Consider the following 22935-nt stretch of genomic DNA (forward strand, 5'->3'; position numbering starts at 1 on the left):
CGAGTTATTCAAGGAACACAAGAAGTCTAAATTCAACAACAGATACACGGATGTCCTACAAAACCATACTTTCTCTTGGTTATAATTGAACATTCATCCAAGTAAACACGGAAACTACTCCATACAAAAACTAGCGGTTAGAAACTTCAGTTGTACATTCTTTGTCCAACCTTGTTTAATGTATGCTTCTCACGCTGTGCAGCTAAACCTCGATGGACCGTGACATCCAGTATCACCGATGTTGAGTTCGCCGCCCACACTGAGAGAAAAATTGCTGAATTTTAGTCTAGAATATCTGGATTGACGAATTTTAGAAGGATTCTGTATCACACAAATGATTTTCTGCACCTAGGTACGTATTGGTTTGTTGCTTAGCCACGACCAATCTGTACTGCCGCCAATAGACGTAAATCATGTACGTTCCCCGTCCGGACGTGCAGGATACAGAAAGTAATGTGTGTACACAAGAACAAGAGTCTAGTTTTGTCAAGACTTTTCACAGTCACAGGCATGTCCCATAATGCTCCAGATTTTCCTTCTACAGGAAAAATGCAAATGGCGGACGTGTAACAAACAGTTTTCGTCTCGTTAATTTTACCTTGAGTAATTTTATAAAAGAAGATTGAACACTGGCAAAATTAGTAACATTGTGAAAGTTAAGTATGGCTGTTGACGAAATTCTACGTAAGTGGAACTTCGACCACCTTATTCCCATATTTGCAGGTATGTTTTATCTACATCAGCTTTATTGTTTTCGCTTGGTACTGTACAAACGTACGTTTTGTTATAAAGAATACTGACTAAAAGATACCAATGAGTAGAAATAGCCTATACTATTACAGTCAATCTAGCATGTGACATTCAGTGTAAAACAGTTTTCACTTTTAGCGCACCACTCGATATTATTGTTGAAAAAGTAAAATCGTTCCGCTAATTTCCTTATTATCCCCTAGAACATCAGCGGCGGGCGACATGAAAATTTGTCACTTAGCATATATAAAATTTAAGAAGGCCACCAGAAGTAATTATTGAAAAATTACATTTCTTTTATGATTTGCGTATAAATACGGCTTCCGAATGTATGGCATAAACACTATATTGCAAAAAAGTCGACCTTTGTTTCGCGATAGGAAGCCAGCATGTTCTCACATTTGGTCATTTTATGATTCGATACGTTAAATTAGGTTAGGTTACCAATATTTAATTCACATAGTATTGCCGGACGAGCGTCAGCGAGTGGAGATGGGTTAGAACCCCGCAGGGTACTTTGTTTTCTATCTTTGTTACTAATAGTTTACTTTCTTTGCAATATGTTTAGTACAAGGGGTCCAGAAGCACGTAAAAAGCACAAAATTTACAGGAGAAATGAATGATGCAAGTACTTAGACGTAACGGAATGTAACCAAATCTAACCTAAAGTAACCTAAGCTAACCTAAACTAACCTAATATTAGTAGCAATAAGCGAAATTCTATCATTTTTTGGAAAATTATGCTGGACCCATACACTATTATAACATAAACTAACCTAACAAACTAATCGAACCTTACGTAGACTAACCTAACCTACCCTATTCTAGCCTAATGTGAACAGAAATTACCAAAATTATAACATTTTTTAGAGGAAAGAGCTGGACCCCTTCTGCTAAACATAGGCCCTTTCTTTTTCCACATAAGTTACTTCTACTTATCTTTACAGTACTGCCATCAGAAAATTGTGTAGGATATATTCTTGAGTAACTGAACATCGAAACAGCAATATCAACTAACGTGTCCTGCAAATCATCCTGTTTTTATCTAATTTCCCACTCCCCCTCCTAATTTCTGGCAACGTGTTACCAAAAACTCAAACCAACCTGTACTAGGTGGCCACTAGAAAGTACTAATGCAATCTAACCGATTCAGGACAGGGCGAAGCTGGTGGACATGCGCGTGTGTATCCGAAGGGAGCAGGCGCGACAGCGATGGTAGGTATACGCATAAGCAAATGCAGTAAAAATTAAAAAGTTGAGTTTTGGCAATGGTATGAGTTTCAGTAGCACTTGTCATGGGTTCATGTTAGTAACGTTCCACTTATTAACATAAAATACAGTTCTGTACATTGTGCAGAAACAAACCGCAGGTTGAAAATAGCATTTAATAGGGTCATCTTTCATACACACTCACTTATTTTATCCGCCGTAAAGCACTTGTAATGATTTTACACTGGTAACCCTAGACATGTTAACCTACAATTCAGCTGTATTGCTGTGTATTTAATTCTGTCGTCTGCAGAAATTTGTTTCTTATAAATATGTACTTTTATACAAAGTATTCCATTTTACCTATAAATCTTCGAAAATATGCTACGCTAACACTACGCCAGCAACATTCTTGTATTCATGAAACAGTATCAATTGTATTTATAAAACAGACAAAAAAGGTCTGCACAACAGAGTGCGATATCTTGAGGGAATGGGTGAATAAAGTGAAATAGTGTCAGAAGTTCGCCAAACATGTACAGTAATTCGGCAGAGGTCTAGAACACTGACCCCGCTCTCCACTGAGTTATAATAAATATAGAAAACAATGTGCCCTGTTGGGCTACTACCTCGCTATCACTCGCTTGGCAATACTGTGTGAATTGGGTATTGAGCTTTGGTACAGAAAGGAACCGACCTGACTACTAACCTATATGGGGGGAGGGGGCAGCGTTCTAGAACCTACAGGAATTCGTGGAGCTCCTTTTTACTAAGCAGTTAGTGTACGCACCTTTGGAGGTAAAGGCCTCGGATTCGATTCCCGCTGGGAGCTCATGTGGTTCGGATACCACGTTAATAAGTAGGTCCACGTCTCATATAGCCTCGCTGCTTAACAGGACATTAAACTTAAAATCAACTCAACTCGGGTAATTCGCATATAATAAAAATGTGCAAAATTTAACTTTGGGTCGCTAAGTAACTTGAACCGATTGTTGGAAGTAGAAAGCTAGAGCCCTGTGGCTCAGATGCAAACGGAATGTGGATCAGAAGCTGTAGATTCTATTCTTCATCATCCCACTGTTGCATAAGAATGCTAAGACCAAACAAAATTATTTCTTTCCATATGCCTTCTAAGTAAATAAAGTAATTTAGGTTAATGTGGAGTTCGGTCTCGACCTCGATAACTGACCACAACTCAGTACCACTTGAGGTCGAGGTTAAACTAGCTCTTTTTCCGCACATTCGATGACTTTCATTTCAAAAGTATGCAGGCGCTGGCGGTTATCTACTCTTAACTGTAGCTATGTAAACCAGATAACCTTTAAGACGTTTACGATTTTTACCTCATATTACAAATGTAAAGTAGGTTTAATTTTGTGGGAACAATCACCTACAAAATCAATCTGAATATTTGACTATTTATACTAAATTGAAAATATCAAAATCTCATATATTAATTTCCATAACTCACGGTCCCATGTTCAGAGGCGCTGCATCATTTGGTTTAGATCAAGCCTGAGGAATGCTGAATGGGCAGACTATAAATAATTCGTGTTCTACTGGTAAGTCATTTGTGGAACTGGTAGGTCTATACGACCTCGAATTTGACCGAGCTGCGGTCACTTCTCGAGGTCGAGACCGAGCTCAATTGAATCAGCACCCTCAAATTATCTTTATTCATTAAGAAAAAAATAGAGGTTACGGTTACTCCGCTTTAAACTAACGTAAAAAAAAAAAAAAAAAAAAAAAAGCCGGTTGAAAAAGGCAACCCTGGCTGTAGACACATGCCTCATATCACCAGACTGCTATAAGAGGTAGTAATCTGCAGTCGATTTAATATTAAGATTCCCTTATCCACTATTCAGTGAACTAGGAGTTATACTCAGTTGCAGTGGTGGCTCATGAGGGAAGTCGGTATCGGTGAGGATTATCATTTCTTCGCTATAATCTTAAAGGAAAATATTACATTATGTACTAATTCTTAAAGTTAGTAACCTCCCTTTGTGGACCGGAAGTAGTTAGAATTTCGTAAACTTACAGGAGAATTTGAAGCAGTAGGTTAGTTTGTAAGCTGAAGATCTTGAATTGCATCGAGTGTCCGGTATCATATTTTTTAGTCTGTTCATATCACATTACTGCAATATATATGAAGAACGAATATTCATTTCATATTTGCATGCTCTTTTATAGAAAATGATGTCGATGTGGAAGCATTAAAAGTGCTAACAGATTCTGATCTTCAACAATTAATTCCAAAAGTTGGATTAAGAGCGATATTCAGAGCAAAATGGAACGAGTGGTTGTCTTCTATGAATGACGAGGTACCTTCCAGTATTGTAAGATTTATTTTATTACTAGCAGCGTTCACCCCGCTTCGCTGCGGTCACCCCGGAACGCAATAAACTTTGTTACTTAGATAATTTTTACTTTTTCGCTTTCAAGTGATATGATAAAAACCATAGAAGATTGCAGTAAATCTTAACATTATATCGCCTGTCATTTATGTTAACCCGCCCCGCTTCGCTGCGGTCATCCCGGTGCTGGCATATTGTAAAAGTGTCTGTAAAAATAAGCAAATCAATTAAAAAATTTTAAACAGAAGATTCAAGCTATTTTCCGCTGTATATCGCCTGTCATTTATGTTAACCCGCCGAGTGACACGGTCATGCGGGTTGCATATAAATACGTTTATTTTTACCTATGATGAACTAATAACAAAGGATTTGTACGTTATGGACACTTGAGTGGTCAATTATCTCAAGACACTGGTAATTAAAAATTAAAGTGATATGATAAAAACCATCTAGGGTCCAAATCCTAATAACCCCCCAAAAATGAAAGAAATTGGTTCAGCCGTATTAGCGTGATGAGCGGACAAAGGATTTTGTACGTTCTCTTTTATATATATAGAATAGATAGATGATGTGTATTGTTATTACGTCTTTGTTGGTCGTTTATTGTTACAAATCATTTGGTGTAATATTTTCTGGAAATGAAAATTATTTTTTGAATTGCAACATCTCCTTGATTGCACGGCTTCTGACTTATCTAAAAGAGTCAGGGAATCCAGCGTATGAATATATGCATTTTCCACGTATAATGTCTTAAACTTACGAGGAAGGAATTTTGGAAATTCGACGGCGAAGGAGTTGAAATACAGGTAACAATCATTTTAATATGAGGGCGGCGGTGGCTCAGTGATAGTTAGTTTACCTTTATTTCGTGGCGTCCCTGGTTCGATCCCAGCTGCCGTGAAGTGAGTTTTGTGGTGGACAAACACTGCGTGCGTGGGTTTTCTCGAGCTTTTTCCAATTCCTCCCACTTTCTTGTTCCAACATTTATTTCATTTCTCATCACCACGGTCTCCCTTAACTTTGGTGCATAAACATGGAACGTTAAACTAAGCACTTCATTTCAGTAATTTTATTATTATCTATGTCACCGATTCCCGTGAGAATAAGACTTAAAATTTTGTTTTTGGACTTCTCTTTTAAAATAATCTGACCTGTGTTTTAGGTTTTTTTTTTTAGTTTTTATTTAGATATGGGAACAAAAGAGGAGAGGAGATATCAATTATGAAAATAGGATACTCTATCTCAGGTTTATTTAAGTGACATGGAATTTTCTATTTAGACTTTATATATAAAAATAAGTTGGCACTGTTTCTTCGTTTTAGTATTAGGAATTATATTTCTGGGCTTTCGGCATCTACGGCCATTTAGCTCGTCACGTATAAGGAATGATATCCCTTGGCGAGCACACTATCCGGGGAAAGGGAAGGAAGAAAAGGTTGGGGAAGCAAGGACCTGTATGGTAGGTACTATCCCGGCATTTGCCTGGTAAGAGTGAGGAAAACTCCATTCAGGATGGTTGGCCTGAAAAAGCCTTTTACACTTTTTCGACTTAGTGGTCTCACCGGGAATCGTACCCGCGACCGTTCACACTAAAGGAGAGAGCGTTTGCGACTACGCCACACGGGGCCACTGTTGCTTTATTGTGTCATGTTTCAATTACAAGCGGAAACGAGACAGGCATGGGGATTTCAAGCGTTTCACTATCAATATTTAATAAGCGGGGGAGATACAGTGAATAAACCTACATTCATTAAGAAGAACATGAAGGCATAATACCCTCTTCCTGAATTTGTACGTAAACAAATTATTCAAGTAGTATTGTCGATTTTAACATCCAGTATTGTCTTGATTTCATACTGTACTTGTGCTGGGTAGTGTAGTAACTATCTTGGACCATTATTTCCGATTTACAACTCCACTGTACATTCCACAACAATAATTAGAAAATACAAATACTGAAAATCTCTTCGGAGGACTTTTAATTTGAATACAATTTACATTGGGCATCTTGTTAGCCTAAATGAGAAAATTACTAATAAAAGTAAAAATAAGGTTGAATTTAATGAAATTAAAAACTGAGAGAGAAAAACAACGAAGAAACAGCAAGCAAAACTCGTATCTTGTATACATTACTTCATTAACCCCTTACCGCATGCCGTGCCATATATGGCATATACCCTTTTTTCACTAGATTTTCTGTGATTTATCAAAGGCATCAAATGACTGTTTTGTTTGCTGCGTGAGATATTGACGTGTATGAAGAAGAGATTTTGGTGTCATCTGGCCTGTTCTTTGTGAGTTGTAAGTGTATCATATATGGCACTTACTTATTATTTCTCTTCGGAATTAAGTGCAAAATCTCAAATTCAAGTTTTAATTCATTTTTCAAGTTCCCATATGAGGATTTCCAATACTGATTATTTTTTTTCGCTAAAAGAAAAAAAAATCATGCAGAAACGGGTTAAAGAACACGATTTTTGCAAACCCTTTATACTTATGAATTCGACTTACATATCTATGAAGCACAATGATAAAATGATAAGCAAAAGAAATATGTATTTCTTATCAGGTGATTATTTGAAATTAAGAAACATTGCCTCAGTGCTGTAATTTTCTCAAGTCAGTCTGTAGTTTCCTCTTTGATTAATCTTTTATTATTTCTTTTCAAGAAGTCTTCATATATTTTCGAGAGCAATAGTGATGCAGACATTGCTGAACTACTTGCGACAGCAACAGAAGAAGAAGCAACTTCACGTGAATCAATCGAAATTAGTTCACCTGAGTCGAATGAGGTGTCACTTACATATGAAACGAAAGAATCAAGAAATGGAGATGAAAAAGGACGCACTGCTTTGCTAAAAACCCATGGGCCTTTGGATTGTTGTACATCCATTAGTAACAACCTCTTCGACAAAAATTACGTAAGTTGAGCTTGAGATTATACTGAGTTTAGCACTCAAAGATACAAAAATGTACGCTACGTTTCACTGGCCCTTTTTCATATTTATGCATTTTTTTATTGCGCTCTATATAGAACTACATATCTGATCAGTTTCTTCTGCTGTATAAATATTAAAAGTTCCTTGAATCATCGCTACATGGATTCTTTTACGGGAACCACTCTTTTTAAAGTCGAGATTAACCCTATATGTGCCAAGTTGGGTTTCAAAATCTCAACTGTTAAGAAAAACACATAATGATGTTTCTTTAGTATCATGTCATAACTCAGATTTTGTGTCAAAAGTAATAAAAAGTTTATTTTGTATCTCAATATTTTATTTTCCAGAAAAATAACCCACAGTTTATGCAAAAGGTTTCGTCGTAGACACAAAGTACCCTCCCTTGGTATAAACTGTCACTATACTACATGGAAAAACCAACGCAAAAACAAGATTATTTGATTCAGACTAACCAATAATGACTTTTGAAAAGTAAAATAAGACAAAATGCTTACTCTGTAGCTTGGAACAATAAAATAAATTTATATCTGTAGTACCATAACATTATAATTGTAATTCGGGAAATATTTTAATAGCATTTCCCTAATGTTAAAGTATATTGTGAGAATAGGAAATAGCAAGTGGTACACCACGTAAAGGAGTTTAGTTTTTATGGTATGATATTTGATCAGTTAACATTGAAACCGGGAGTTGTATTGGATTTGAACCATTTTCAGTTGTAGTTGAATATTGAGGATGGAGGTAATGGCCCTTATGCAGAGTCGTTCTGACGCGTGATTACTGCCATACTAAAGAGTTCGACTAACATTTGTTTCCAGCAGTAGTCAGATCTTTAGAATGACGCTAATCATACGTCTAAACGACTCTACATAAGGTGAAATATGTTTTTGAAATGCTTGATTGATTGCAGAAACCAGTTGCTCGCTATCTTTTATAGTTTTTGCTTTGTGGTGATCAATGGTAAACTGAAAATGGCTAACTTCACTTCCGGTTTGAATAGAGTGTTCTAACTTTTGTCTCTACCATTTTGTAAAATTTGTTCATGATCCATAAAATAGTTCAGAGATTTCTAACCCTCCCTCGTTTTACGGTGTTACGTGACACACGTAGGGTTAAGAGTAGCGTCCTCTCTAACCAAGTCAAGCAATCCTCAAACATTATAATACATTTTCATGAACATTATTTGAGAGGCTATGTGAGAATCCCGTGTTCCTTCACCAAAAGCACAAATCGACAAATAGATGGATCCATTTGATGGAACGTTTCTTTTGAAAAGAGCTGATATGTTAGTAGTAGGAAGATAGTTTAATTGCATCTCGTTGAGTTTTCCTGTCAAGCAGTTCGACAATATGGAAGTTGGTTTCCAGTTGATGTACTTTGTATCCCTTACTCGGATCTTTCTCTCATATTGTGCAAATGCATTATAGCAGAACACACACACACAATATATATATATATATATATATATATATATATATATATATATATATATATATATATATATATTATCCTTTAATAGCGGTAGGTCTAAACTTCAATAAACTATTCTTACACTAGTATTTTCTTAATTATGCTTAAAAGCTTATTTATTTAGAAAGTTGGTATGGAAATACAAATACGAAAACTGAAGGACGTGACCATTTATTTGTATTAAACATTTCGGAACCACGATTACCTTCTTCGTACATGCGTAGTGCTTCTTTTTGGAGAACAGTTGCTTCAAGTGGAATTTATATTACTTGAACTGCCGTTTTCATGCTTATTATTACTTACGTTGACATTCAGTAACTTCTTTTATTTCATATAGGTGTCAAGTATTCTTCTAGGATCAATCGATGGTAGAGGTATTCTGAAAGTAGGTGAAAAAAAGGGAGGTCTCCTTGAATTGGCTGACAGACGACTTTTAACAAGACTTATTATCTTACACATACTTACTGTTCACCCAGAGAAGAAAATTGTGAGTGCAGAGTTTGCCGAACTAGCTTCTCAGATTTCCATAATCTTTCCCAAGGAGAGCCCGTCGTTATATTTTACTCCTTCATTGCCAGCGACACAACACCAAAAAAAGAGGAATGCGAGCGGATTATTATATGAAGCCTACGTAACTCGTCGTAGAAAATTGAGAGAAACAGAAGTCAAGTGCCCAAAGGATCGTTCGAGTCCATCTTTACTTCCCTGTACATCGAGCACAGTATGCGAAAATGACGTAGGTAAGTAATATATAGTTATTTACTCTCTTGCTTTTTATACTCTCTTTTACTTTTTAATTTTGACTTTTTTCGTTGTAATGTCGATTATTCGTGTTATCAGAAACGAAATAGAATGGAAAGTAGGCTCTAGCGACAATGTTATAATTGTAAATACTAAAATTCAGTATCTATAGCAGTTCATTCCTTTTGCGAGTCATCTGTCCTTCACTTGCATCTGACAGATATGTGCAAAGGGACATGAATAGATATAGTAAGGAATTGACAAGCAAGTTCATTCTCATATTAGAATGTAGGTTCAGCTAGTTTGGATTATTAAATATACGTTTCAATGCTAATATGTTCTGGAAATTTGACGTTTCATTTGAAGTAAATAATTTATGCTGATCAGGGTGTTTACTGATACTAGAAGTGTTTGAAATACTAGAAATCTACTGGAAATTTGTATTAATACTTGAAATAATGAAATTGTACTGGAAATTGTTGTGTAACAAACTAGTTCTTCTTTTTATTCTTTCATTTGGTTTTGAAATGAAATGAAATTAAATAATTAGTTTAACGTCCCACGATTATGCAACGAGGCTAACGGAGGCTGTGATAATGAGAAATGAATGAAATGATGGAATGAAGAAAGTGGGAGAAAACTGGAAAACTACGAGAAAGCCCACGCGCACGGTTTGTCCACCACAAGGTCAAGGTCAGGTCAATGATATGTCGTATTTATTAGAGCTTTTTTTTTAACCTCATTTCTTTTAATGTGTGCAACTTAGAGATTGAAATATTTATGCCGCGAGTGTTTTTAATAATTATGTAAATTCAATGTAGCCCGTGGCATCCATTTAGTGAAACTATAATATAAGTGTGCAAGTGCAAAATTTATTGTTGGGTACAAGGTATGTATGATCGTTGTCTACTGTTCCGACACGGGTGCCATCTGTTAGCCTTCGCTCAATGTTATTGTTTTGTCTTTAATAGAACCATTTTCATCAAACTTATGCGGAGAGCATGATAAATAGCTGATGATATGCAGTTGTTATACGCTTTATATATATATATATATATATATATATATATATATATATATATATATATATATATATATATATATATATATATATATATATATATATATATATATATAAAGGTCTTTGGTTACTTCGAGCTACGAAGTTTTTCATTTTCGTGTATTATGCTATTGTTGATTTGATGTAGGGATTTAATCTTAACGTGTTGGGAGTGTGTTAGTAAAAGGGAAGTGAGTGTAGAAAAGGTATAAATGCGTTACTAAATTTAAGAAAGGAGTGCTAGCAAATCCAGTGATTTCGAGATTGCAGAAAAGTGAGTGTGTGTTTTCGTGTTGTAAATGCTAACCATGTCATTTACCTGGCTAACATTTACTCACTTACATATTTATTTTAGAAAAATAACAGTGCAGTTTTCGTGGCGGAAATTTTTTGCAAGGGGATCCACATGTGTAAAAATGAATAAAGTTAAATTGTGTTTGACTGTGTTGTGGCTATAACGTACTATAATGATAATAAATAAATATAAATACAAATAATTTATCGACGAGTAAGAGTTTTTAGACATTAAAATGTCGTGACCCAACACCAATGATAAATAGCCCCATGTTATTTTATTTCAGTATAGGCTACGGTTAATGTAAGTACATGTGTAATGATGAGTGCGTGTGAGATTTCGACGTCTTGCGATAACTGTATTTGCTGCTGACGAAATTGAACAAATCGGTACGTGTTGAGAGCGAAAAGTTATTTGGTTCATTTTTGTTACAAGTTGCAGTGAAGGAAAGGTAGTCTTTAGATAGAAACCAACAGCATTAGTGAATGTTAGTAATGGGAACAACTGCTTATTATTCAGATGTAGTGTTAAAGTAGTTTCTCATCAGTATATACCTGCATGTACATGGATTTTTTTTTTTTTTTTTTACTCTACTACGTTCTTCATGCACAACTGAATGATAGCATTTCACTGATGCGGATAGTATTTCAACTAAAACTGTTTCATGAAAGATATAACTTACACTTAAGTATTTCTTACTGCCGAACGGCAAGGAAATCTTTTACCCCTTAAGTCCAACAATTATTTCAAGTGGGTGACTTGCGTTGTGTGTGTCTGGTGTGTAGTAGACAACGTGTTGTATGTATGAGTGTGTGTCTGTGTATGTGTTGATTTGGGAGGATGCAATATTTGTTGTTTTCTGCGATTTCGTTTCCGCACTTTCGGAATCTGTTAAGTGCAAGGAGAAAATTAATAGAGACGATGTTCAAACTTTTATTATTGACTTCCCACTACTATAAGATAACACGCCTCTCCCTTTACATATATTTCCTCTTACGTTCTAGAAACGCGGCGCACATCTGTGGTGAGCATGTCTTTGTGAGCTCATTTTGGGATTTTGGCAGTTTTTTTTTTTCAGAATGTCGGAATTGAGGCCTATTCCCGAAGAAGGGCACATAGACCGTTTCCGTGAATGGAGAAAAAGAGCCTTAAAGATTTTATCAGAGTATATAACAATAACATACGCTTGCAAATACCTATAACAGGTTTTTTAATAAGGAAGACCTATTTGACTAATAAATAGGCTGTATTAAATGAAAAATATATACTATTTTACATATTTATAAACGTATTTGTATAAAATGGTATGTGCCCTTTTTTTCGAAAATCCTGTTTGGTTGAAGAAACAGCATACTATTAATGCATCACATTAATTACTTTATTCTAAAATAAATCACATAAGCTATTACACATGGTAATAAATGTGTTATGGATTTAGTCCTGTTCGTGCTCATTCAATATGCATTGAATCAGGTCGCTGTCTTCAGCTGACAAAAACTTCATTAAGGGCCGAACATCTTTCTGTTTATGTTCGCTCACTCCAACGAAAGGGTACTTTTTGAAAGATAATAAAATGGGATACATGTTGGCATGTACGTGTTAGAATACAGCAGAACGCCTGATAGAGTGTACTTCATCATTACCGTACATACTGCATAGTGGTATACGTTGGAGTTTTTGGTGTTGGGTTGGAACGAAAGGAAGGAGCAAGAGCTGTCTCAAAATCCTTAATAAAATTTTTATCCGTTGTCAGTTCAAAAGGAGATGGATTCTGTCGAAAGGTAATGATGGCTTTTAACCATGGCATCGATAATTCTGACCCCAGTCAAACTCCAACACTAAAGGAGATGGACTTAGTTTACCTTCACTATTAGTTGCCTGTGATTTGGAAATAAACTCGTCCTTCAAAGTTTTGCGTCTATCATCTTTCCTTTTGTGAACTTGATAATGAACTTTACATGAGTCACTAGGATAGCTAATCTGTTTTTCGTCACATTCAGCACAAAAGTCACACTTGTCAGTTTTAGATTTCAAAAATCCATATCTAAACGGCTGCTTAAACATTTTAAAGTACTTCACATACGATAGTGTCAATGCTTCATCGGTTTTATCCTTATAGTATCCTTGAAACATTGTGTACAATGCCGTATTGTTAAGCTGTGAGTTTTCAAAATATTTCAGTTTTGATTTATGTCCACAATAATGACTGTAATCACTTGGAAATAACTGCAGGTGACTCTCTATCACTTCTTAGATATGCTTCTTTGATTCTTCACGTTTCAAATTCATGTTACTATAAACTACACGCGTCTTATACACAGGTTTACTTTCAGTATCCATTTTAAATTACTGCCACATTTCTAGGTTAATAATATAGCAAGGAGCACAGTAATAACCGCTGCTAGAGCCTGAATGTAAGCTGTGCGCCAAAACTGTGGTGCAAAGGCTTACAAAAACAATATTGCCAGGCGGCCAAAAATAATGATATCGAGATGAAATTTTCACAGCACCTACAGTATAACATGGCGGTTCGTTTTAAATGATTTCCGGAAAAAGGGCATAGGCCTATGTGCCCTTCTTCCGGAATAGGCCTCAATTTTGAATTTATCTATTTATTTATTTTTGTTAATTGTTTGGATTGGAGTCAGTTCCTTACTATTTTTCTGTCTTCTACGGACATTTAAAACTACCACGAATTTTATTTTGTTTTTAGAATATTTCAAAATTAAGCAGACAAACTACTCCTCCGATGTAATCGGCCGTAACCGACATGGGCGTATCTAGCAGATTACAACGACTAGGGCGCAGGGAACCTAAAGGTGGCGCCGAGGGCGTTTTCTCTTTGTTTTCCATGCTAGGACACAGCAATTCCAGCGGTCATATCGGGACATTTCAATCCGCCCGATGTTTGTTGGCGGTATTCTTTCAGAGTTTATGAAGTAGTTTGGATATTCAGCGAATGTTTAAACGCTTGTTTTTGTTAGCATGGGGAACTAACAATGTCCATTTCTGCTTCTTCATACCCTAAAACTTACGCTAGCGATATTTTGGAATAGGGGTTGGCGTTTAAAACAGTTGCAAAGATTTAAAAAAAAAAAAAAAAAAACGACTCGCAGTTTTCGTTTACTCTTAATTAACTAAGTACGCCTGAATTTCATTCGAATCCTTACTCTTTTTCGTTCTACCTATCTCCTTATTTTAATATCACCCCCTCCATTTTCCCAAACATAGTAATATATCGACATAAAAGTTTGAGCGTCAATTCGTAGTGGTCGTTAACATCTTTCTAGCTGCTTGTATGTTGGTTTGTAGTGTACACAGATTATATGTACATCTGTCTTTATTTTCAGTTGACGAGGTTATACTGGAAAAACTGCGATGGTTGGAGACCAACGTTCAGCCGTGGACACTGGTCGAACTACACTGGAATGAAACCGTTAAGAAACGAATGCAAGATATAGAAGATAGTGAGTGTACCATTAATGATTATCTCACACGATTTCCAGCATTGCAGCAACCAGAAGGATTTAGACTGGTATGTAAAGCTATAATTGACAATCTTATTAACTTGTAAGAAAGAGGCATTTTACCATTGTTGGTTGATTTAAACCAATTGTTTTCGTTAAAAGAAAAGAACTAATTGGTTAAAAAAAAAAAGATAAATGCCATGCTACAAATCGTGTGAACTTCATTGTAACTTTTGCGTATAACTCAATCTATCTCGGTTAATTGTATCTACTTTCAACCCTGTACTTAAGGGGTCCCATGACCGATTCGCGGTGGGGTCACGAAATTTATCTACGGTGCAAACTGAGTAGCAGTTCGTATGTTACTGTAAGCAGTAGATTCCGCCCTTTATAACCTCGCTGTTACATAAGAACGTTAAGGTAGATCATTTTTTTCCTACCTATATGTAATCTAAATGAAGAAATATATTTTAAAAGAACCGGGTTAAACCCAAGGCGTATCTTTAAAGAAGATGGTTTCTACCAACCTGCATTTTCGTTTGTGCTGCAGTTTTTGAAAATTTACATCAGCTCCGTAAACCTAAATCAACTTAAGGGTCATATGCATAGTCTACCATGTAGGGGTCCCCTAGACAAACTGTGGGATACCTCAACCTTCTTAATTGTGCAATGCAGAAAGCTTCCAAAATGATCAATCAGGTATAGTTAACACTGAAGGCTTGTTGGTCTAGCCACACCTCGGGCGAAGCTAAACTTTTGTTTAAAAAAAAAAAAAAAAGCATTAACATTGCAAGCACCAACTGCATAGATAACGTATATATTATATATATATATATAAAAACTTAAATAAATGTTCGGAACTTTGTTTTTGAAATATAAAATCGTAGCGGAAAAATAAATGGTGTATATTAGGAATAAGGCTCTTTTTTAATTTTCAGGTAAAGTCTGTTAACTATCAGAAAAAAATAACTAGCAAACCTGTGAAGCTATAGCTTTACAATAGAGATCCCACTAGAAATAAATTATACATATTGTGCCTTCTTGACAAAATCAGCTTATAGTATTTTCGAGAATATATTCTCTAAACAATTTTCCAGTAAAGGTTAACCTTAGGAGGGCATAAAATGTATGTTTATAAATACGGCTTTTGCTAGCAAAATGTCATGCAAAGAGCGTGAAACTTATTATCTACTTGTGCCTAGTGTTATCAAGTTGCATACAATTTTATAATATATATAGTGAAAGCCACAAGTCTAAAAGCCATGCACCAAACTTTGCAAGGTGCTTAATGCATGTTATTTTTGCATCTATGACGGTTTATGCCAAGGTGAAGCTGGAGGGCTATAGTCGAGGTGCATCCACAGGGAACAGGCGAATTTGTGATGGTGGATATACGTGTAAGCGAATAAGTACGAAAAATATGCACCAATCTGTAGTACGTGGTCACTACAAGCTAGTCTTTCATTATAGTTACATAATTATGAACCATACTTTTAAACTGTTTCTATAATTACAGATTACTTATATGAGTAACGAATGTATTTTGAGCAATTGCAGTGCAAAACAGAAGGATATTCCATACTGTTTTCCATACTTGTCTTTCTTTATGCACACACCACCATAGCTAACGTGCCTAACTTCCGCGGACAAAATCACGCGCGATCCCTTAAATTGTGCCGTTCTTGGAATCGGAATGAATGCAAACGTAGCTTTTGTTGGCCACTTAGCACAGATTCGTGCGTGGTTTTCTCACTTATTATTTATAACATAAGTTACAAGCATATTATAAATGTACGCAGCTGGTGGACATATTAGAAACTAAGAATGCAGAAGACGTTCGATGATCATGAGTGAAAAAAATGGATGATAGCGCCCCTCAACTTTACCTGTCCTAACTGGGAAATGTAGACAAACGCTAACAGGGAAAAGGATGTAACAGACATTAAAATAACATTTTCACGATGAAATATGTATAATTGCAGATTCAATTTTTTCCATCAGTGATGATTCCAAACTTTTTTTTTTTTCCTGGTGGTGTGAAACTTTCTTATACTGGAGATGAAATGTATTAGTAATACTGGAAATCCACATTGAGCGTAATAGGATATATGGTTCCGAGGGAATTTCATGGCTCTCGAGAAGAAACTCCTCCCGGCCGACCCCTGAAATTACCATTGGTCCCCGTTATTCTCAAGCTAATCTAAAATATAATCTAACCAATGTTCCAACACCAAGTATCACTAGCTTATTTTACTTCAGGTAGAATTTATTAGTCCATTCTTTGATATTGTGTTCAATATTTGTACTAGCAGAAGCAAAATATCTTGCAATCTTATTTCAAGAATCGGGATATATTTTTAAATTGCTTACCACAAAATATGTAATTCATTATCGCTTAATAAGCATAACAAATTCGATAAACTTATTAATATATTGAAATATTTGGTTTGCACGAAGCATACGCATTTTATACAACAGAAACTGCTGTGGGCTAGCAAATGACGCGTTGAAGCACCCCCAGTCATCTACTCACTTCCGGGAAGGTTGCGGGCTTATTTAACCCTGCGTTAGAACTCTTCAACGCAAATTATCAAGTGTCCCGAACGTAGCCCGTAAGTAGCCTGCAAAATAATTATGCATAAGATCCTAAATGTACGTTTGTACGTATATTAGTATAGACAGTATGTTGATTGTGGTTTAAGTCGGTCTTTGCTAAATTAGGAACATCCGGGCTTATACGAGTATATTCCTGGGAAAGGTTACACAACTTCTTTGTATCAGTAAATAAGAAATAATGTAAAAACAGTGACCGAAATATTCGTGAGTTTTTTGTGCTGTTACTGGTCTTCTTTAAAAACGTAATGGAAATCTCTTTACAAATGCGAAGTTTGCTCTTGTTTTCATTCCTATTAGAGAGACATTCCCTTACTACTGTAAAAATATTGAAAATAGTGTGTAAAAGTGATTTGAATCAATTCACTTAGAGGAGAAACGTACTCAAGTTCGATTACTTTTGAATAGTTGAATCACCACAATTTAGTTGTAGTCCTAGGTTTTTCTTCTTCAAGGAATGTGGGATCAAATTAGGGTAAACGTGACTATATATCATACTTGCTAAATCAGTACATACATGCAGCATAAATGAGGGCATTTTCCCCACACTGGTGGAAGTAACTGCATAATAATCTGTACATTCATTTTGACCACGACATTAGACATTTAAGTAGAGTTTGTATATTGCAACTGTCTCACTGCGCATATATATGTAATGTTTACATTTTTTTTAAATTTTGTATTTTTAAGTCTGATTCTTAATATTATATTCGTATGTTTTGCATAATGTTCTTTCCTTCCTTTATTTTAGTTGCTTCAAGATTTCGGTTTCTTGTATCCTGGAAAGGATAATTGCCTCTTCTCAGGTATTGCCCAGCTTCATAGCAACATTATTCAACTAGCAGTTGGGAAGAGTAGGGCGTCGAGAGATGATCAGTTCAAGAGGGAAATTGAGTCGTACATACATTTGATTAAAGGTAAGACCGAGCAAAAATTCTGAAACAAATTTGAATGTGCAATGTTGAACATATATATACCCCTTATGTCTTTAATTGAAAGCATGGGAACTAACAGCAACATACCATACGTGAATTACGACAGGCATTCTAGAAGGGATAACATCCAGAAAACAAACACTTTTTTCTTTCGATTTTCACCCACTGGTGTTTTTGCATTCTTTTAATTAATATCGTAGTATGTAGTTGTATGTGGCACTGAGTCAACTCCAATAGACACCCTGTTGTAAGGTGCACCAGAATGATATCGAAATTGCTTACTTCAGTCCAAACAACTGAAGTTTATTAGCTCTGCCCAACTGGGCTCATAGCTTGGACCACGGTGAGAAATCCTGAGAAGATTGGCAGAAACACCTCCACATAAAAAATTTGGAAGGAAATTTCCGTCCGCTAATAATTTACTAGGGGAGAGTGAAAAAATTAACAGTTCTAAATTATAGTAATTCATATATCTTTCATATATGACTAATATGATATATGAGGGGCCGCGGTGGCTCAGTGGTAGAGCGTTCACCTCTGCTGCATGAGGTCCCGGGTTCAAACCCTGCTCCCGCCAAGTGAACTTTGTGGTGGACAAACATCGTGTGCGTGGGTTTCCTCGGGGTTTTCCCGTTTCCTCCCACTTTTTTCATCCCACCATTTCATTCATTCCTCATCATCACTGTCTCCTTGAGCCTAGCTGGCATACCCGTGGGACGTAAAACTCAAAAATTTCAATTTATTTTAATATATGAGTTTGTTTTTTAAATCTCTCATTCTCCACTTTTTTACAACGTGGACTGCCCCATCAGGTCTGAGGAGTAAAATCCGTCGATTTTCGTTACAAATTTGTTTATAAATTAAAATTATTTAATAAGAATAGAGTAGGAACCCTATGGGCAAGAAATGAGCGCTGTACCACTAACCCACTGTGGTCCCTAGTGTGGCACGTGAAGTTGGGAACTACGCTTTCACATTTCTAGGTGTGTAACACGGCGCCATGTCGTCGTGAAAAATGTCATCTCGTGTAGAAAACGATGTCTGGACCACTAGGTATACTTGCATACACCTGCTAATCAATTTCATATACAGCAACAATGGGACCAAGGGAATTCCAAGAGATTAGGTAGCTAGGTGGGCACTAACAACCTGCCATCTTTGTGAGTCGGAGAGGTCACACATGTTCACTCACCAACAAAATACCAAGAAAGTACGAATCAACTGAGGCCAGGTGATAAATAAACACACGCACATACACACAAAAGAAAAAAATCGCAACATGTGACCGACAGCACCCATTTCAAAAAATGCTACCTTAATACTGCTGTTTACATCATTTTCTCTACGCTCTGCACAATCTCAAGCATAATGTTTTGTCCTTAGAACTTTTCCCCACTCCTATTACACACCCATATTGCTTATTTGATCATATTTTGCAGCGTGTGACATTTATTAGGATATTCCCACCGCTTTTTGAAACATTTCTAAGAATGATACACTGACGTGTGATGATGTATTTCAAATGTATCAACTGTTCCTTTTATACGTGATTTTCAAACAGTTAATACAATGGAGAAGCTATAGATTTTTTTTATTATTATTATTTTCAGAAGATGATCCTGGCACCAGCTACTCAGTAGCACTTCTTCTCTTACCATATGTGCTTACTGTTCCTCCGGCTAGAAAGTGTCATGGGAAGCCGCTGTGGAAACCTTCAAGAAGTGAAATAAAAGAAGCGTTTATTCTTCACGTGTTTGCAGAATCACAAGTACAGCCAGCTATACTAGCAAGAAAGAAAAAGTTAGAGCAGTTGGGAAGGACATTTCAACCGCAAGTCATCGTAGTTGGAGAATCACCAGTATCACCAGTGTGTGCATTTTGCTGCGTAAACAGTATATACTACAAGGTAGGAACATTACTAGAGGCCGTGGACATTACGTTCAAGATTTTCCAAGCAACAGGAGCTAGTTACAGCTATGAAGCGAATCACGTATGGTTAGTTGTGCAGAGAGCACTCTACCAAATTGTAACGCCTCTTGATCGGCCGAATCAGTCCGTAAAAAACTTACTTGCTGATATCGGGGTTTTAAGTTAATTCCTCGAGTGAAGTTTTTTTTTTTTTTTCATATGTCCTATTATTTCTTTTCCATTATGATCGTTTAGTGTGTTAAGTAATATTTAGAAAGGTTTTATATGTTACATATTATATGTATATCTATTTGTTATACATTGCGATAGATCATTTAGAGGAAAATATTTCATGTTTCATTCATACAAGGCAACATGTACAGGTGCTACGGTTGTTCACTGACATTTGCAACAGTTTCCATGCTGATAAAACACATTCGAAATGCATGCCCGAAATTAGCTACTTCCAGTGAATTTCACTGTGGTGAAGAGACATGCTGTCGACATTTTACAACGATAGCTGCTCTTAGAAAACATTTGAATAGAATGCATTCAGCCGAGGCTTCCACCTCTCATTCTGTGTGTTCCTCTTCGAACCCAAATCAGTTTCAAAGTGACACCGCTTGCAGTTCAGTTGAAAAGTCGGTGGACCGAGTTACTACTTGTGCCGAGAGTGAACTTCAACACCATGTAGCATCTTTTGTATCTTCACTGTATGCTAATCCGACTATACCGCGTAACACGGTGCAGTTTGTGATAGAACAACTTGATAAATTTTTGGTTATTTCAAAAAACATGTTGCAGTCCAATTTGCATGAAGTAATTCGTAGAGACCATAATTCACCCAATGTAGAGGATGGCGTAAATAAAGTTTTATCTGACTATGCTGACAGTTTATCAGTAGTCAAATCTGAATATAAACGAATGAAGTTTTTTGAAAATAATGGAACATACATACCTCCGGTAGAAGTCACTATTGGTCAACGGATGGATTCAAGAGGTTCACATATTGGTGGGACGTTAGTGCCAGTTCCTTGCACCATGCAAATCATTCCAATCCGGGCTGTGCTGGAAAAGTTCATGTCAGTGAACGATATAGTAAAGGATATGTTTGAACACCTCCATTATTTGAATAATATTGGTAATAGTGTAGAAAACATCATCCAAGGAAAGATCTGGCAAAATATTGTTTCTCAAAATGCTGGGAGTCATTTGAATCTCCCAATAGTAGTTTTTTTTGATGATTTTGAAGTTAGCAACCCACTGGGCAGTCACGCTACGATTCACAAATTAGGGGCAATTTATGTATCCCTGCCTTTTTTGCCTAACCACTATGTCTCACGCTTGAATAATATTTTCTTACTAGCGCTATTCCATTCATCTGATAGAATAACATTTGGTAATAAAGTTGTATTTCAGAAAGTCTTTGATGAACTGAATGATTTGCATTATACTGGTATTTCTGTAACAACTAATGTATTCACAGGAGTTATAAAGTTCCATGTAGTATGTTTAACTGGTGACAATCTCGGTTTGAATGGAATTCTAGGTTTTGTAGAAAATTTTAACGCGAATCATTATTGTAGAATATGTATGGCTAATAGACAATTGACACAGCAAATGTACTTCGAAGACATGACTTTGTTGAGGAATTTGGATAATTATGAGACATCTGTCTTGTTAAATGATCCATCAGAGAGTGGTATAAAAGAGAGATGTGCTTTCTTTGGGTTACATGGGTTCAACCCCTTTGAACATGTTTCAGTTGACATCGTTCACGATTATTTAGAAGGATGTTGTACTTACGTAATGACTTACATTATACATAAAATCGTACAAGAGTCCAAACTTGTTGACATACATATTTTGCTCGCTACAATATCTACATTTGACTATGGCCCTGATTCTGGTTCAAAGCCTTCAAATATATTATCACATGAAGGTAGCACGATCAAACTTAAAGCCTCTGCATCGGAAATGCTGACGTTCGTGAGATACTTTGGTTTAATTGCTGGGTACTATATACCTAGAGAACATAACATATGGCAGTTATATGTAGCTCTTCGTAGAGTCTTGGACAGGTTACTGAATCAGAGAGTTAGCACCGAAACTATTTCGCAATTGAAATTCTTCATAGCATAATTGAATGAGTTGTACCACAATCTAACGAAAACTTCATTGAAACCAAAATTTCATTTCCTTGTTCACTATCCAGAAATGCTTTTAAAGTATGGGCCCCTCACTCAAGTTTGGACGATGCGTTTCGAGGCAAAGCACAGAATCTCAAAAATTGCAGCTAGAACGTCTTGCAGCAGAATAAACATATGCAAAACTATTGCCATAAAAAATCAGCTAATGGTAAACGATTTTCTTTTTTCAAATAGTACCTCACGCGTACCTCACGTTACCTATGGAAAGAAAGTAACGGTTAAAGAGAGAACTACCCAGATCATTCAAGATCAGTTTAGTTTGAATGGCACAGTTACAGACTTATTTTCTGTACGATGGGTAAAGTTACAGGGTGCTAAATTGATGATTAAGTCTGTTGTGACAGTTGATCTCGATATCACAACTTTTCTACCTGTGTTCGCGCAGATTCTAGAAATAGTAGTATCTAATGATGAGCAGGTGTTTCTTTTCTGTTCCATTTTTGAAACTATTGATTTTGATGTTCACTTTTTTGCGTTTGAGGTTCGCAAAACGAGTGAATCGTTTTGGCTACGAACTGAAAAACTTCTGACACTCATTCCCAATACGTTAACTATTCACAATGATGGTATATTATACGTTACACTTCGAATGCCTTTAGATTAGATTTCATGTGAATAAAGTTTAAGCAGTCATTCCTGGGCAGCTGAAGGATTTTCATATAATGTTATTTCACGTTTTTTATATGTAAGAAGTGGAATTTTATATTTCCATAAAGTTAAGTTTGTTTTGTCTGTTACAAATTCCATAATAAATTGTAGCTCCGAATTTTCAGACATCATTGTGCCTAAGGCAGGTTAACATGTAATGAGTTAAGCGCCCTAAGGACATAAATACTTAATGATATAACAGGATATATACGAATACTTCATTGAAATTATATTAAATTAAGTACCCAATTGTAAACAAATAATGTACATTTCAGTGAACCCTTGTCATCATCTTCATGCGTGTGTTTTTTAAGT

The 22935-nt window shown here is 36.0% G+C and overlaps 1 protein-coding gene across 3 annotated transcripts; it reads left to right on the top strand.

The window, feature by feature from the left end:
• Positions 1-478: 478 nt before the first annotated feature.
• LOC145694387 (uncharacterized) lies at positions 479-21582 on the top strand. 3 transcript variants are annotated; one of them, XM_081770566.1, is made up of 7 exons: positions 479-723; positions 4150-4295; positions 6983-7234; positions 9081-9483; positions 14190-14374; positions 17671-17836; positions 19465-21582. In XM_081770566.1, exons 1-7 carry the CDS (start codon positions 663-665, stop codon positions 19947-19949), a joined length of 1698 nt encoding a protein of 565 aa, XP_081626692.1. In that variant the 5' UTR covers positions 479-662; the 3' UTR covers positions 19950-21582. The 3 variants fall into 3 exon arrangements, with proteins under 3 accessions (XP_081626692.1, XP_081626698.1, XP_081626707.1); XM_081770572.1 differs by having other exon boundaries at positions 480-723; positions 4150-4280; XM_081770581.1 differs by lacking the exon at positions 6983-7234 and having other exon boundaries at positions 480-723; positions 4150-4280.
• The last annotated feature ends 1353 nt before the right edge of the window (positions 21583-22935 follow it).

Source organism: Thermobia domestica, chromosome 1 (genome assembly GCF_964235325.1).
Source record: "Thermobia domestica chromosome 1, izTheDome1.hap1.1, whole genome shotgun sequence".
In the NCBI taxonomy this organism is placed as follows: Eukaryota; Metazoa; Arthropoda; class Insecta; order Zygentoma; family Lepismatidae; genus Thermobia; species Thermobia domestica.

Coding starts and splice junctions, on each gene's coding strand:
- LOC145694387 (XM_081770566.1), top strand. CDS start 663: ATGGCTGTTGACGAAATTCTACGTAAGTGGAACTTCGACCACCTTATT. Junction 724..4,149: donor CCTTATTCCCATATTTGCAG/GTATGTTTTATC, acceptor GCTCTTTTATAG/AAAATGATGTCGATGTGGAA. Junction 14,375..17,670: donor AACCAGAAGGATTTAGACTG/GTATGTAAAGCT, acceptor CCTTTATTTTAG/TTGCTTCAAGATTTCGGTTT.